The following is a 16,920-nucleotide window of genomic DNA, read 5'->3' as shown; positions in this document are numbered from 1 at the left end:
TTTTTTTTTCTTTTTTTTTTTTTTTGTGTTGAACTAGTTGAGAGAAGCTACATTAATAGAAGTCATCAATGGTGGAAGTTAGCATCCACGACTCCATTTCAACCGAAAAAACATCCTTGAGTCCAACTACTAAGACTTAATTGTTTGACCCAATTAACAACTTTTTAATTGAAGACATGTTTCTAAATGTAAGATTAATTTTTCATTGTTATTCTAAAAAAATTCACTTCTAAGTCAGAAATGTTTGGTTATTATTATCATAGGCTCAAAACTTTCGACCTACAAATGCTTTTGACAAGGAAGTTTTTCGACCACTTTTTTATCCAAAATTTTCGGTTAATGTACCTCAGTTTCACCAATTTTCGGTGTTCTCCTATACAAGAAATTCTTAATCTTACTGCACGTCTAAAAAAACGAGGGATCGCTTGAGCTTAGAAAGAAGTACAAAATCGGCCACAAACAACAAAAGAATAAACATCATCCCCAGACAAAAAAATAGGCTAATTTTCAACAACAAAATGTCATCTTCTACTATATATTTATCTTCTGAAAAGAATCATCTTCCTTAATCGATTTCTTATTAATTTCAGGAGATAAAAGTCCACATTAAAATACTCATTGACCATAGCTAAAACTAGCAAATTCTATCTTCTTTTTTTGTTGTTGAAAGGAAATTTTATCTATATAGATTCTCTAATTTCATTAGTGTTGAACGATACAAATTTTGTACAGAGAGGAACAGAAAAGCCTAAATAATATCGTCACGATCTTCCAAAATCACAATGACAATTGAAATCCTAATTCCTTGGTAACAATTAAAAATAGAAAGCCTAATTCCATTATTGTTATATGACACAAGATTATTTAGATTTTGTAAGCTATAAGATGTTTTAGAATTTTGGGAGGAAGGAGTTGTTCTGTGATGAACAAAACAAACAATGGAGTCCTTACATGTTAGTAGATTATAATTTAGCAATGTTTTAAAAACTTTGTAAATATAAAAAAGGTGCTCTCTAAATAACTAGTTATAAATAGCTCTTAAGAGTGCTGGAATTTCTTCTAATGGGTTAAGAACACCTCCAAATTCCACTGTTGTCGTTAGGAGTTCATCAATTCTTTGGAATCCTTACTCGGGAAATTTTTCTGCTCTAAACTGCACATAGATATCATAAAACTATATCATATAATAGATTAAACGATTTAGAGATAACACTTTCTACTGTATTAAAACTATCCACACATAAAATGCAAAACCTTTTTTTTACCATGAAACTAGTAAACTACAAGCACCAACGTAGATTACTACTATTCGAATATGTTTAGGGCCAAAAGAGATGATAAATCGAGAAAAAATGATAGGAATGTTGCCATATGAAGATGTTTGTTTACCTTCTTCATGTCAACGTTCGAGGTGGGTAGAGTTCCCAGAGTGCTATAGTCGCATCTTCTGAAGATGATGCCATTAGTTTACAATCCGGTGAAAATGTCACGGAGTTACACTGCAAAATGAAATTAAAAACACATTTCAGCCGTTTAATTATGTCAGACTCGTCTGACCAATGCAGCAGAAGGAATAACCCCAACAGGCCTAACGGCTCGCAGACATATAGGTCGAGCTGTTGTAGGGCCCAGATATGCGTGTCGAGTTTGTCTACTAGCTGGATAGAGCATATTCACATCATCAACCTATTGGCTCTCTATCGTTTAAACTCATGATTGATTAACTTACGATGCATAGAAATAGAATGAACTAAAACATAATTCTTCAACACTGCATACATCGTTTTACAATTCAGACTTCCAGAAAAATATAGCACATCTCTCTAATTCGCATAGCTGGAGAGCAAAAATGTTGAAGTTCTAATCCTATCATGATTTTGACAAGACAACCTGAACAGACAACTTGCATGAAAGCTAAAGAAACCAAGCCACGATTTTCATTCTATTTTTTTCGGAACTGGCATGATTTCAACCATTTAACAGGCAGAATTGGAGAAAAATGTTGAGAATCCCTAAGTAAGAGTTTTTGAAACTTAGTTCTCGAATCACAACCATATAAAATTTATGACATACCATAGCACTGTGATACTTCAATATTGCCAAAGGGTTCCCTTTGCGGTAATTGTAGATTCTAACTCTGTTGTGAACCAAAAGAGAGGTTAGTCAGTAAATCATGAAAAGTAATCGAAGATTGTTGTGGATAATAAACTATGAAGTAAACAAAGCATGTACGAGACAACTCTGATAAATGGTTCTTGCTATGTAGGCAAACATGAAGGAGAACAGAAATATGATTGCTATGATCAGTCAAGAAACCAGCATTCTTGGACATGTTAAAAGGCTGAATAACAAAGTTTGTAATTAAATAAATCAAACAGAAGATAAAATAACAAGCAAGGTTTTACAAATTGGGGCTTATCAGGTCCTCACCGTAAAATGGAAACTCAAATAAGACACAAAATGACATGGATAATAAATCAGTATTATCCTTTTCATTCATTTCATTTTATTTTAGTTTTTGCATATGAAATCCACAAATAAATTAAGGGTCTGTTATGAGGAAGGATTTGTAAATGACAAGAGTTCAGACAAGTTGATTTATTTATGGAGTCACATGCTCCAGCCTCCAACCAACGCTTTACATGCACTTTTATCGACGCTTGAACACTACTTGTTTTACGTTCACCTTGGTCTGAGCTTTTGCAGGCACTTTCTGAAATTCTAGTATGCTTTTGACGCCCGAAGGTGATAGATAAGTGTCACACGAAATCCTAGCAAAAGCATCTCCGGAAGTGTAGCACGAGCATTGGCAAAGGTTAAGCAAGAGCTTGTGGTGCAACTAGAATGTCTGAATTGGGCTACCCTCATTCAGAAATCCTTCCTACTAAACAACCTTAAAGCTTATCTTAGCCTAGTTAATCTAATCATTACGTGACATGAACATCTCAGGTACGAGGAATTATACATGACAACCAAAAAATCCAATATAAACGCATCTATTTTTCTTTCTTTAGTTATAACGTCATTATTACTTCCCGATAAACCATTATATTGTACATAGTACACACGAGATTCCTAGCATTCCGCATATGAAGCTCTACACGGAAAAAAATATTAGAAAACAATATGCATGTCAAGTAGTCTAGTCAAAGATTTCAGAGGTGGAGAAAGGATATTGGCGAAATAAAGACCTATGATCCCATCCAGCAGTAGCAGCAATTTTCCCATCTGTTCTGACCGAGGTTGCAGCAATACCATGTCGCTCCAAACTAATTTCTTTCTTAACCGAACACGTACCCTGCGCCATATAACAGCGATGAGCAAATGCTCTTAAAAAGTCAAAACGACAAATTTTCTAATTCTTAAACAAAAAATTTGTTAAGATAGTGCAATCACGATGAGCTTAAACATATATTACCAGCTGGTGATCCAGACTAAATAAAACAATTTTGCTATCTGCTGCCCCAGAAATGCCGCCAGTGCATTGATCATCAACAGCGACGCTTAAAACTGCATAACACATAATAAAAAGACATTTAAAACGAAGAATCTGATCAAACCAATTGAGCAGAAGAAGAATATATTACTTACAAGTTACAACTAAATCCTAAACATATTAAAAAAGAAAACTACATCCTAAACAAAACAGTTACTATCAACATGATCTAGAGCAGACAGACTCCATGAAATTGCAAACCTGGTTCAGAATGGAATTTTGCAGTAGTCAACGGAGCACTCGGATTCCTTATATCCCACCAAACCATTGTTCCATCCTCATAACTGTGACGTGTAAAAACAACGCTTGTTTAAATTTTCATACAGCTAAAAACAGCAATGTATCTGTTGTTATAAAAGACAACAAAGACTGATTATGATGTAAAACATGATATAGAGGTCCTAATAGTGCAGAAAGCGAACAGATCCAGGATAAGTATAACAAACCCAGCCAAAACATTTAAAAATCCCTGAGATTCAGATGGTAAAAAAGCTTGAACGGCCATGCACATTCCTGCCATGAAATATAAGGTAGATATCAAAGCTTTACATATTTAAGACACACTATCTAGAGAACCTATGTTTTCTTGATAAGAGAGACGGAACGGAATAACATGAAGAGGAAGAAATTGAAGAAAGTGCATATCATCTTTAATGCTCAGCAATATCAATTGTGAGCATATATTTATAACTAGATCTGTCACAGAAATGTTGTAATGGTCTATTGACCTGGCAGAAAATTATAATAACTTGCAACTAAGAACTAGTAAAAGTAGCAATCCAGCATGAAACAAGAAAGCTTCTAAACTCCTACGATACAAAAATCATAAACTAACCTCTTGATGTTGCATAATTATTCACGGAGCTTCCACTTGAAATTTGAGGAAAACGTGCTAACTTTTCTGCAGTATTGAGATCCCAAATCTCAACCTAATAGTGAAGGACATGGGAAATAGACTCTTCTCTTATAATGAATAAAGAATGGGACAAGCAAGGAAATGAATATAGCTGTGAAAAGTTACATACATCAGAAGATTGCTCCCCTGCTACGGCCACGTATTTTAATTCTTCGGCTGGGGCATTAACTAACAAGCAAGATACAAAATCAATTAGTACAGTTGCATAGCATGTTATGCACTGGGAGAAGAAACAATATTCTCCATATATAAGTTGGAGGCTAGTCGCCTAACCAGGGATTAGTGGTACGTCGGATAGTCAGAGACCAGTTGGAGTGAGTAAACGATATATATTTGTTAAATACAAAAACTAATAAAATTTCTTACACATTTACATACATACATATATATATATATATATATATATATATATATATATATATATATATATATATATATATATATAATGTCCCTGAAGTACATTACTAGTTACTAGTCGGTACAACAATATTAAGACACAAAAGACAGTCTAGTATATTAGATTACAACCTTTTCGGGAAAAAAAATAAAATTAGAAAACGATAAATACCACATTAGACATTATTTAACTAAAGTCTTGCATTAGATACTGCCTGAGTTCATCAGCAAATCAGTCATCTGACCTATCCACAAATCAAATGGCTTTAGAGCCTAGGAGGTTAAGTACAAATTATCATATAGCTCTGAGTATAGACAAAACTAGATTCAACTCGGCCTTGTAAGTATAAAGAAGAGAAATGACCTTCCTATATTATTTAAGGACTGAACTAGCAATCAACCTAGTAAAGCTAATACTGTTTAACTGGCCTTGAGATCAATTTTGAGCCTTAATACGTTCAGCTTTAAATATCTATGTACCAGCTTCAGATATCCGAGACAAAAGGGTTCAACCAGTAATATCAATAGGATGGTGTAAGGACTGGTCTCTCCCAGTGACTGAGAATGAGAAGACCAACGCGGATACCTTTAACCAAGAATTCTTCTGTGGCTAGACGGTCCCTAATCTCTTCATCAGTTGTCCTAAGTCCTAATAATATCTAACACATCATACTTTTAAAATATGAAGAAGTTATTTGAAAAGGTTTAGTTGGCATGATTCAAAAGCTTTCCATTTGGGAATTTGCTTCACCTGGACCTTCTTTGGACTTTTCACCAGTAATACCACCAAGAGTTCTTGCATCAACCAGGTCCCTTGCCTCCAAATCGAAATTATCATTATGTCCTCTGGTTTCTGTAACAGAACCCAAATGCTTGGTGAATGCATTAGTAGAAGATGAATCTGCAGCTTCTGCCAAACAACGAGATGGCTTCTTCATTATAGAAAGCTTGCAAAAATGGTAAGAGCCTGTTTTGATTGTAAGGGAAGGCGTCCTGTTAAAAGTAAAACAGAAAAAACAATTGCAGGCTTATAAAAACAAAACATGTGAACTTACTAACTTCATGAAAAACCAAAAAAAACTATATACAGCAGAGTCAGATATAGGAAAGCATTTGAATTTAGAAATTTATTGACAACATATAGCAGAAGACATGCACTATTATTTATCGAGGACAACCAACAAAATTGCCAAAGTAAAACCTTCGCGGATAAAAGTATTCTTTCACAATTAAAGAAGTTAAAATTTGACAGAAAGAAAGTATAAAAGATGAGGTGAGAGCAAGTACTTAGGTAATCCTCCACCTTCGATATCCCAGCACTTAACAGTTCCATCCCTACCCTGGCTACATGCATTACAAACCACAGCGTTGGAATTCGCAAACTTTGCATGATTGAGTTCAAAATACATGTAGAAACATGCATATAATAATTCATTTTAGAAATGTTGAAATCAAACTTATTCTTAGTGAGCAATAAGAGCGCAGAAGTATCCAGCACCTGATAACTTTATTATTGCCGATCAGAGGACTTGCAGCAACAGCAATAATCCCATGAGCCGCAGTATGCACCCTGCATTCCATCATCCACCACAGTTACTGCATGATGTACACAAGTTTTGGAACCTGAAACTAATATCAGTGTATCCCTGTGAAGAAATGAACATGATAACCGCACCATGATGACGACAATGTCCTGTGCTGAACTGTATCCCAAATCCGCAACTCACCATCAGCTGCCCTGCATTATTGGCCACAAAAGTACCCCTCATTTGTTATTACTTATTACTGCTACATTTTTTCTACAATCAGCTCTTCTTAGTACAAAATTAAAATATCAATACTCTACAGTCCTTCAGTGAATATATTGAAGAAACCCAAAAACGGGATAGCTCAAAAGAACATGTGAGGTAAAAATGCTTCAAGTGAGGGTGACAAATGACTATATTCGTAGGCACATAAAAACAGCAAAGATTTGAACCCTATTTTATCAATTTCATATGAATGCATTGCAATCTTTTCAACACAACAAGCTTACAACTAATGTTAGAAAACAACTATGACAGAGATGAGAGAAGATAGAAATGCACCGAGGCAGTATTTTCTTTTTCAGTTTGTGCTATACTTTGAACTTGGAAAGAGCTGGAGGGGACAAGATCAATTGTACCCCTATACGAAGGAATGAAGGAGATATATGCGCAGTTGCCCACTAAGGTACCTTTCAAGATTAGGGAAGCTCTTCTCAACTCATTCCTTACCATAGATATGCTGAAATCTCGACTATTTACTCTGCCGAATAGATGTATTCTTCTCCAGTAGGATGAAGAGAATGCAAAACATATGTTCCTCAGTTGTGTTTAATGGGCAGTGTGGAACCATTTCCATAACCAATCTATAAAACAATCTGGCCACATTAAATGAGCATTGAAATCTCATCTTGGCAATGGAGCACTGGTAAAATGCAGAACATCAAGAATTCGTATCTCAAATGATCCGCTTTGCTACTTCTTGGAACTGTGGCTAGAGAGCAGACTAGATCTTAGAGAAAGAAATAAAGTCAAATAGTTCTATACTTATGGGCCACTGCAGGAAGTATCTTTACTGATATCTATTGGGAGAAAGTTTTGTCATCCTCGGATATCTTAATCTCTAATATATTTACTTGGTGGCCTCCCAAACACCTTGTGTCTAAAAAGAGGAATGACTTGGACAAAAGTAAACGAAGTTACTTAAAGAAATCTTATTTATCGATAACTTCAAACCAATCAACAATAATATATTACCTTTTTCCATAGAGAAAAAAGAAAGAAAACTACACAATCATAGCAAAGTACATGCAAAAGAACCTTGACTGTGAATACTTGTAAGTAGCTATGATGTATACCAATTAGGGGAATGCTACAATCACTTAGATTTATACTCACAATCTTACTCAATACATTGACGGCACAGTCTGTACATTTCATTTTAAATACTAAGATTTCCAAAAAACAGTTGATGCGATTATAAACATACCACATCAGATATTGAGTCAAATTCTGAGTAAGACCCTAAGAGGGGGAACATTTCTCTACCAAGTAAGCCATATTGTCTCTATGTTTGTTCATCTAAATTTCCATGGTAAGACTTATACATAAAGGGTTTGGTTTCCCTTTACCCATGAGTACAAAATAAAACTCTACTTGCAACTCTAATCGACTCTGGCAAAAAGCATCTATTACAATAGTGAGAGAGCTTTACCCAGAGAATAGTATAGGTTTAGATGGATGAAAGCACACATCCATGACAGAAGCACGATGTCCTCTTAACACCGCAATAGGATCTGGAGCTGGACGTTTCGAGCCCATATTCAAATACTATTCGGAACTCTGCAACCATATTGAATCATTATAGAGCAATGAAATCTGATAAAAAAAATTATCATGTGTTCATTGTTAAAATCCAAGTAGAAGTAAGGACTTGCAGTTTTTGCCAATTAAAACTAAAGAAAATAAACGAATTTGGAGAAATTGATCACAGTTTCAGTTAGAAAAAGTTATAAATTTAATTAATATAAAAGATCATTGTTTTATCGATGGAGTTTAGGTAGTTTCAACAAAAAATACATGGAGTTTAGGTTGATCAAGTGAATAAAGTATGCTGCAGTTAATTGGAGTTGAAAATTTGAAGAAGAACAGATGAAAGACAAACCGTATATTCTGTAGAAGCTTTAACAGTTGAATGTCCTCTTCACTCACTTGGAAGATGAAAGTCTGTGAAAATGATTTCCCACCAGCAAAATACCACGTCAAGTTATACCTCTTAGAGTCAAAAGTCTCTTTTACTGGAATTGGTATTAAAAAAATTGTATTGTCCATATCTTGCAACCGATAAGCCTTTTGCACAATAATGAAGCATCTCGGTCTCACAAATATGGGCTATGGGGAATGAGCTATATGTACGTTCAATAGTGCAGTACAGTAAGGCGATGATGGTCTTGTACATTAGGGAAAAGTTAATGATGTGTCTGAGATGAAGGAATCATGAACCAAAAGAATTTTCGTAATTCTGTGATCCTTGATTCCTGAATCCAAAATCCCACGGTCTATTTGGTAAACAAACAACAACTAAACAATAGTAGCAACCTTAATAAGCAAACCATTATCAAAAATTAATAAAAATCAATCTTATTGAGTTTCTATTTAATGACCAATTATCGATGTAGAATAATTCAATCAGACTACAAAAGAACTAGAAAATTTTAAGAAATTTTACTAAAAGTGAGCGATTACCCAATTGGCCATGAAAGACTGAAACTAACCCCATCAAGTTCTTTCGACTAGAACACTTACTTCATTGAGGAATTTCAACAAACATTTACCAGACATTATTCATTTAGACCTTCTTCATTGAGGAATTTTAAGAGAATACTGATATGAATAAGAAATAAATGAACCCTTTTCTTTACTATCTCAAAAACTCGAGTAGAATCTATATCAAATTTATTAGGGTCTTAATCTCTGAAGAAATAAATGAGAAAACACAGAGAGAAGATAAACCTCTACTTTTTTCCTTCAATAACGATTACGGATTTCATCGATGTTGTTGTTGAATTCGTAAACTTTTTTGGTGGGGTAATTGTTTGTTCTTGATTGATGTTCCTTTATTGATTTAACTGAGGATGATTTGGATTGAAACTAGGGTTCAAATTATTCTATTTGCTTGTACAAGTAAAGGAGTTGATTTCTCTTCTTTTGTTTCCTCTTCCGAAATTTCGAATAAGCTTGACTCTCTCTCAACAAAAAAAAAAACATAAGCTTGACTGTCTCCCAATGCCCCAAAGGTCAACAGTAGCCCAAGTGGCTCCAAGGTGTTGACATAAACTCCAGAAATCTTCCCAGGTTCGAATCCCAGAAAAGGTGGAATCTTTGATTATTTGAATTAGGATTATGCAGGTATTAATAAAGTTGTTGGGCTTCAGGCCATTGTCTTTGTTGGGCTATAGGCCCGGTGTTGTTAATGTTTGAATAGGCAGTTATCGAGCTTATCACATCTATGATGTATCAAATGTCAAATATCACGATGTACGTAGATCGTAGTCGTCTTCTAAAAAAAAAAAACAATGACCCAAAGACCATTATATCTTCTGATCTTAATAATTTTTTTAACGCGTAAATGTTGTATTATAAAATAGAGTTTACAGAATGAGAAGTAAAATTACAACATCAGAGTAAGGAACAGTAACTAAGCACACTCGCTGACTTGTAATTTTCACAGCAATAAGTAAAGCTTCTTCGAGCTTCTCAAAACTAGCATTCTTCCTGTCGACTTGTGACCGTATCCAAAATCGTTCGAAAGGAACAAACATATCTTTCGGTGAGCAACTTACACAAAACAACCTCAAGCAATGCCACCACCTTAAAACATGTAATAGTTAAAACCACACCACAAGAAACAAATGGAAACAGAAACACATAACTTCATGGAAGTCATGTGATTTCTTAAAGAAGGAATCCGGAGATTCCAGGGTACCTAACCAGACTTCTCTCGAAAAAGAAATTATACCCCACCATGATCTAAAAAGATCATAATCTGACACCTGGTAACAAGGGTTACTTACGAAGTCCCGACGAAAAAACTCGACATAACCAATTAGACAAGCGCAGGTAAACTGCGAAGGGGGAGAAGTGAGATAGAGAACCAAAACTGGTTAAAGGAATGTTCAAAGCCAAGACCGAAAAAATAACGCTAACCAAAATCGAAGTCCATACCATTTCTAAAAGAGTCGGTATAGTCTTGAAAGTATCAAAAGGCCAACCCAGGATAAGTAAGAGCATAGACCTCCTGTACTCTCCTGGGTCGAAGGGAGCACCCATGAGATAAGTTGATTGGGCCCAACCATATAAAATGTAAATGGTCCCTGAAGTAAATTGGGCCCAGTGAAATAGAGACCAATTATAAGTGATGCCCATGTTGGAGGCCAACTCATGTGAGAGAATAAACGTTGATTCAACCCTTGAGAAGAATGGGAATAAATGAAAGACAAATGTCTCTTTCCTGGATGTTGAGTTGACCATGCACCAAATTGGCAAAAGATGGTCGACGAAATTTGGGGTGTTTTCCGACGTGTAAATCCAGCGAAAAGATATGCAAGAGGAGAAGGTCGGTTGATTTGTGTTAGGTACAGGACGACCCCTGGATCAAAACGCCAAACAACGTGTCGTGAAGACCAAAGGCATGGTAGTGGAGGATTTACCTCATGGCTGATAGTGTAGAACCAAGAAAAAATGGTTTGTAGCCTATCCAAGAAAAGTGAGAGATTTGTGAAGAACTTGAAAGCTCAAAATAGAAAGAAACTAAACAAAGAAAAGATCCTAACCACCAAACAAGATAAACACCGGAAGGAAAACATTTAGGGATCTAATTTGTGAAAGAAGAAATTGAAATTAAAATAAGAAAAAAAACCTAAAGGAGCAGATCTAAGACTTAGGTGTTGTTTTTTTTTTTAGGGTCTGAATCTGAATTAGCTGAATCTGAATTGGCTGAACTGAATTGACTGAATCTGAATTGGCTAAATCAATTTATAAGTTAGAATGTTTGTTTTCCGATCTGAATGGTTAGATCTGAATTTTATTTTTGACACTTATATCCCTTTATATAAAAACTGACTTATAGGGTAAGAAAATATCTCTTTTATCTTTTATATCCTTTCAAACAACACCTAAATTTCATAACCCTAATTTTTTTACCTTTGCCGTTTCAATCTGCTGCCTCCTCCTCCTCCTTCCCAGATCCCAGTTCACAAACCCTAACCCCAACTATCTCTTTCTTACCTTCTTCTCCTCTCTCTATTAACTCTTCACTGCCCCATTTGATTTAGATTCAACTGGATATTCATGTCATCAACGTTAGGGTTTGGGAGAACCACAGTCGTCTTGGTCTGTTTGTGATGAAGGATTTGGCGAAGAAATCGAAAACCCTTCAAGATCTACACACACAGATGCTAGACGAAGGAGAAGATGGTAAAGAGATTGAAGACCCTTGAAGATCTACACATCCAGAAGCTAGACGAAGGAAGATCACCTTCTTGTTTTTTAGGGTTTCTTTTTGGATTTCCCATTTCTAAATTTAGGTATTTGATTGTTAATTTGTGATCAGTGATGGTAGGTTATTTTTTCTTTGGTAGTGGTCGGCGGTGGTGTGTGGGTGGTGGTGTGGTGTCGGTGAATTTTGAAGATGGAGATTGAGAAGGATTACATTGATTTTACGAGGGTGTTTTTGTCTTTTTAATATTTTCAGATGATGGGAGACTATTTCAGACTTGTTTTAAAGTCTGAAAAGATTGGGACTTTATTCAGCCATTTCAGACATCTAAGTCATTCAGACAAAAATTCAGATTTTGTTAAATAAAGAAAATAAACATCTGAAATCTGAATTATGACTTAATTCAGATTTCAGATCTGAAAAGTTAGAAAAACAAACAACACCTTACTTATCAGGCTTCATTGTTCACTACGACTATCTATATAACAAAACGCAATGTTTTGTGTTGACTGGGACAAACCGAAACATAAATCTGACCATTCGTTGCGTTTCTTATTAAGCCTTGACCTTTAGATCCGTTACCTACCCTAAAAATTGAAAATTAGTTCACCTACTTAGCCACTTCATACAAGAAAGTAAACAAGTCAATTAATCTGGACCGTTTAACTCTTTCATTTATAATCTACACGGTTATGATTAATTCTAACGACCAGATTAACGAGAAAAACTTTCTCTCTATCTTTCTCTCTTTTACTACCTACGTTACTCTGACTCTAAAAGGAAACGTCGAAAGCCCATTAGTAAGGAAACGTTTCCTCTCTATAATCACATTTGTTGAGATGAAACGCCTAAACCCCATTCATCCACTCATGCTCCTCTGATCCATTAAATAATGTTTGTTAATCGATTTCGTCCTCCTTCCGTTATCAAATTCATGCACTTTTAATACACCCTTTCATTTTACCCTCATTATCATTATTTCTCCCTAAAACTGAGTTGTTGAAAATCATCTCTATTTGATTGGGTTATTACTGTTTCTTCCTTGAGTGTAATAGATCATGGAAAGTGTTATAGGGTTAAATTCAAACTTGGAAGCAGAGTCCTTATGGTGTGGGACGGGAGATATGGGTGGATCTCGTGGTGGTGGATTCTCCAATTGAACAAACACTATCTTGTAGTTTGGAGGATTTGCATAAAGGAACGACTGAGAAGATAAAGATTTCAAGGGAAGTTACTGATTCTACTGGGTAAGTTTTTCAATTTAACAACTTCATTTGATTGGATTACAATTTAGCTTGCTATCTTATTGCTCTATTTGAAAGTGAAATGTTGAAAGTTTGATAACTCAATATAGTGGTTTAGTTGAGATTCTGTTGGATATGCTGCATTTTGATTCTGATAGGAAATGCCATGAAAGAAAATCCTTCATGAATGTGTCAGTATATAAACTGGAGAAGGAAATCAAATCTTCCTTAGTATGCGTAGTCATTGTATCAAGTGTGTAATCTCAAAACTCTCACTTGATGTTATTATGTAAGATTTAGTAGATTTTCGAATGTTATCGATCTTCGCTTGTACATAATATATTACTTCATGTGTATATTACGTTAGAATTACTTGATGTTAGTGTTTTAAATGAATTTTAAGTTAGATTGGTTGATATGAGATAGCCATTGAATTGTATCTTCTACGCATCTTCTCGGTTCACCGGGAACATCTCATCTCCTTGACTAAGAGCCACTCTGAAATCATATTTCCTTTGTAGACAGTTTAGAATTTTGATTGAGAAAGGTTTGTTGTTCAGGCCACATCAAGAAATGTTAGTATCTTCTCATTGATAAATTAGATTTGATCGTTGTGAATGTTTCTTTGAGTAGAAGGTTAGTGTTTCTTTGCGAATGTTTCTTTGTGAAGGTTAGTTTTTTTTTCTCATTTGATCTCTGATTCACACCAACAGTTTAAGAAATTTTGAAACTGTTTACTCCTTTGATTCTGTTTGCTCCTACTGGTTGCTCCTTTGGTTCTCAGCCTTCATAAATTCTATGGATCCTAATGCCATTTTTGCCTATATATTTGATGGTTATTATGATTGAGTATAAAATTGTTTGATGCTGTCACTTATGTGTTTGAGGAAATGTCTAATAGAAAAAATGCACCTTCATCATACACTCCACAAACAAATGTTTCCCAGCGGCTCGGACTTATCTTTTTCGAACACCAATATAGCTGCAAGAAAGGCATTACATAGTTTGATATATAGAGTAGAAATTTGTTTGATGTGTCACTTATGTGTTTGATGAAATGTGTAATAAAAAAAATGCACCTTCATCATACACTTCACAAACAAATGTTTCCCAGCTGTTCAGACTTATCTTTTTCGAACACCAATATAGCTGCAAGATAAGGCATTACATAGTTTGATAGATAGTAGCAAGCTTACTATAACACTGAACTATAATAGCGATTAAAGTTATGTCACAGATCCGTTCATAGCTGAATTGGATGATGGATGAGCAACCATAACAATCTTTCACAAGGCGAAATAAACATGAGTTGTCACGTCAGTCCTAGACCTTAATAACAGTTAGAGAAAATGGAGGGAGGTCACACATGTCTAGGTTCAGAAGATATTTCTGCTACAATACACAGGAATATTATATAAACGTAATATAAACTAGAGGTAAATCTGGTCGTCCGTCCCAGATCAGAACTAATGTCAACCTTTAGATTTTATTATATATATAACACGATACATGTTATCATTAAATGCTTACCCTAAATGGTTTTATTTTTTTTGTTACTATATCTGTATCCTCATTGAAACTCGGCTCTGAGATGCATTTAAATATGCTCGGGAGATACCCTAACAGATGAAACCCCCATTTGGTTTATGTGGACGACTTCACGAGCGAGGTTTTTTTCCTGTCTTCATTTGATTATTTTTCTAATATTTTTCTCTAATAATCACTTTCATCCTTCTTTAGTGGAAGGATGTAATTCAATATCTCCACAGGACCACAATCAAGCTTCTTAAAGGTATATATACCTTTCTTTTTCTTAAGTTCTTTACTTCTTTGTCTAATTTGTTTCTGAAACCTAAATCTCTTCCTTAATAGTTAAAACCAATTTTGCTTTAAGCCCTCTTTTTTCTTCCATTCTTCTCAATAATCTTTCTTCTTTTCCCTTTTGTTGTTTTCATCATTTATGCTATTTTACGAATCAAAAATCAAAGTTTTGCACATTGCACAACTTTTTCTTGTAAGACATTAAATTTGGATAAATTTATTTATTCCATTACTTTTGTTGCTATTAGTCGTCCGCGCATAACATGTAGTGTTTGAGTTCATTTATTACTTAACATAATTTATAGTTCATCTCATAATCTGTTACTGCTTTTGGCAAAATATATTTTTCTTTTACGATTAATGTCTGATAGGCTCCGGCTGAACTTTAGCACAAGACCTTCGATTTAAAAACATGTCATGTCATATTTCACATGTATGCAGTTTTGGTTGAAGAAATAATTTAATAGTAACAATGTTTTTCAGGACCAGGCTCGCAATCACACTGGTGATGTTGAGATAGAAGCTGCTTGTGAAAGAGAAGAAGATCCTGGGTTGGCTTTGGTTAGCTGCATTTCTTATCTTGACTTTCACATTATCATTGCTCAGATAGAACTTCATTATACTTTAGGGAAATAAATTGTAGAATTGAAGTTCTCTATTTAGATGGATTTAAGACATAGGGATAGAAACGTAATTGAGGACTACAGATTGGTTTCTTACTCTGTGTGTGCACTTCCTACTGAGCGGCAATAAACCTTCGAACATTTCTTTGGCTCTTTCCGTCATGGAGCTAAATTACATAATGTTTGCAGGTTAGGAAGGCGTACAATTACATTCACAAATATGGACATAAGTCGAAGTTAATTGTAGCAGCTCTTCTAAACAAGCAGGATTCGTTTAGCCTTCTGGGGTAAGATAAGACCTTCGATATCTCCTTGGGACCAGTTGGTTACTTGATTTAACAAGGTTGAGATCCATTTTATTATGTTTACAGGGTTGATTACATTGTTGCACCTTTGAAAGTATTGCACTCACTCAAAGGATCTCCTGCCCATCCTGATGAAAAATACGGTTTCATTAGGAGGCCATCCCCAAATTCAGCAAAGGACCATTCTTTCAATGACGAAAATGTATAGTTTTCTTGATCTTCTTGCCCTTTTCTGTAAGATAAATCTGTTGTGTTCGCGATTCTCTTCATTACATTATTACGTTGGTTTCAAACAGGACATACTTCATAGTCTTTTGTTGAATTCTATGAAATTTGCAACTAAGTGTTAGTGGTGTTAGTCTCTTGGTGAATTAAATCTTGGAACCTCTCTACTCAAATCATATTTCAGGATATGGGTATCTGGCTTGTTAATCAGATTTTAGTTTTACCCGGTTCAGACCTAAAATAAGTTTATAATAAACTAAAATTATTATTGTGACCCTGAGTGCAACAAGTCTGTAACAAGCAACAAGTTTATAATAAAATAAAATGATTATTGTTCCTCTGTTTTACAGCTTGTGAAGTGGGATCAGTTGAAGTTTGCAGCAGCTATGGGACCGGCAGCTGAAGAACTCCTGGCTTCTGGTCTGGATGGGTATGTTAATCGAATAAGAACTGCTAGCCCTTTATATTCTAGGCTATTAGCTTAACAAATAGAGGTTAGTAGGTCTTCCTAAAAAAATAAGGTGTCTGTGTTTGTTGATCCAAAGAACTTGTGTCAAACTGTTAATCTTTCCAATTGTGGTTTTGATAAAGCCATCTGGTTTGATGTTCTGATCTTTTTCAATCCAAGCACTTTACCCGTATCTTTTAATAAAAATATATTGGTTTCCGCTGCCTATGCATATAAATTTTGTGGTTTCCGTTAATCATGGTGAATGTTATTCTTTTAGATGAAAAGGAAAACGAGAAACAATTAGTACGAACTTGGGGGTCTAAAGGGATCCCACTGAAGGCACTGGCTATGGTAGTTTGGTTGACTAATGTTGGTTGTAAGAGTGTGTGTGCAGAAGACTCTTTAACGGAGATATATAAGCTC

At 35.0% G+C, this 16,920-nt stretch overlaps 2 protein-coding genes across 9 annotated transcripts; one reads left to right on the top strand and one right to left on the bottom strand.

Annotated features, from left to right (window-relative positions):
* Nucleotides 1-561: 561 nt before the first annotated feature.
* Nucleotides 562-9,696, bottom strand: EMB2757 (Transducin/WD40 repeat-like superfamily protein). Of its 8 annotated transcripts, XR_015225824.1 has the most exons (17): nt 9,344-9,584; nt 8,496-8,557; nt 8,046-8,173; nt 6,484-6,546; nt 6,307-6,378; nt 6,096-6,152; nt 5,560-5,801; nt 4,522-4,580; nt 4,332-4,425; nt 3,943-4,009; nt 3,698-3,780; nt 3,419-3,510; nt 3,192-3,298; nt 2,074-2,137; nt 1,390-1,499; nt 1,091-1,153; nt 562-830 (listed from the first exon to the last, which is right to left on the bottom strand). XR_015225824.1 is itself a non-coding variant. In XM_086642504.1 (16 exons), the coding sequence occupies exons 3-15, from the start codon at nt 8,083-8,085 to the stop codon at nt 1,395-1,397; spliced, it is 1,140 nt and encodes a 379-aa protein (XP_086498630.1). In that variant the 5' UTR covers nt 8,086-8,173; nt 8,496-8,557; nt 9,344-9,625; the 3' UTR covers nt 784-1,153; nt 1,390-1,394. The 8 variants fall into 8 exon arrangements, 6 of the variants coding, with proteins under 6 accessions (XP_086498630.1, XP_086498626.1, XP_086498628.1 ...); XR_015225825.1 differs by having other exon boundaries at nt 8,496-9,696; XM_086642504.1 differs by having other exon boundaries at nt 784-1,153; nt 6,484-6,541; nt 9,344-9,625.
* Nucleotides 9,697-15,305: 5,609 nt separating this feature from the next.
* Nucleotides 15,306-16,531, top strand: LOC147538564 (transaldolase-like). Its single transcript, XM_086642973.1, has 5 exons — nt 15,306-15,326; nt 15,377-15,454; nt 15,706-15,803; nt 15,888-16,023; nt 16,397-16,531. Exons 1-5 carry the CDS (start codon nt 15,306-15,308, stop codon nt 16,529-16,531), a joined length of 468 nt encoding a protein of 155 aa, XP_086499099.1.
* Nucleotides 16,532-16,920: the final 389 nt, after the last annotated feature.

The sequence above is a fragment of the Eschscholzia californica genome, unplaced genomic scaffold (genome assembly GCF_041429995.1).
Source record: "Eschscholzia californica isolate CP2 unplaced genomic scaffold, dmEscCali1.0.p SCAF_5, whole genome shotgun sequence".
In the NCBI taxonomy this organism is placed as follows: Eukaryota; Viridiplantae; Streptophyta; class Magnoliopsida; order Ranunculales; family Papaveraceae; genus Eschscholzia; species Eschscholzia californica.
The sequence above is the reverse complement of the archived record's forward strand: the minus strand, read 5'-3'. Positions and strand labels throughout refer to the sequence as shown.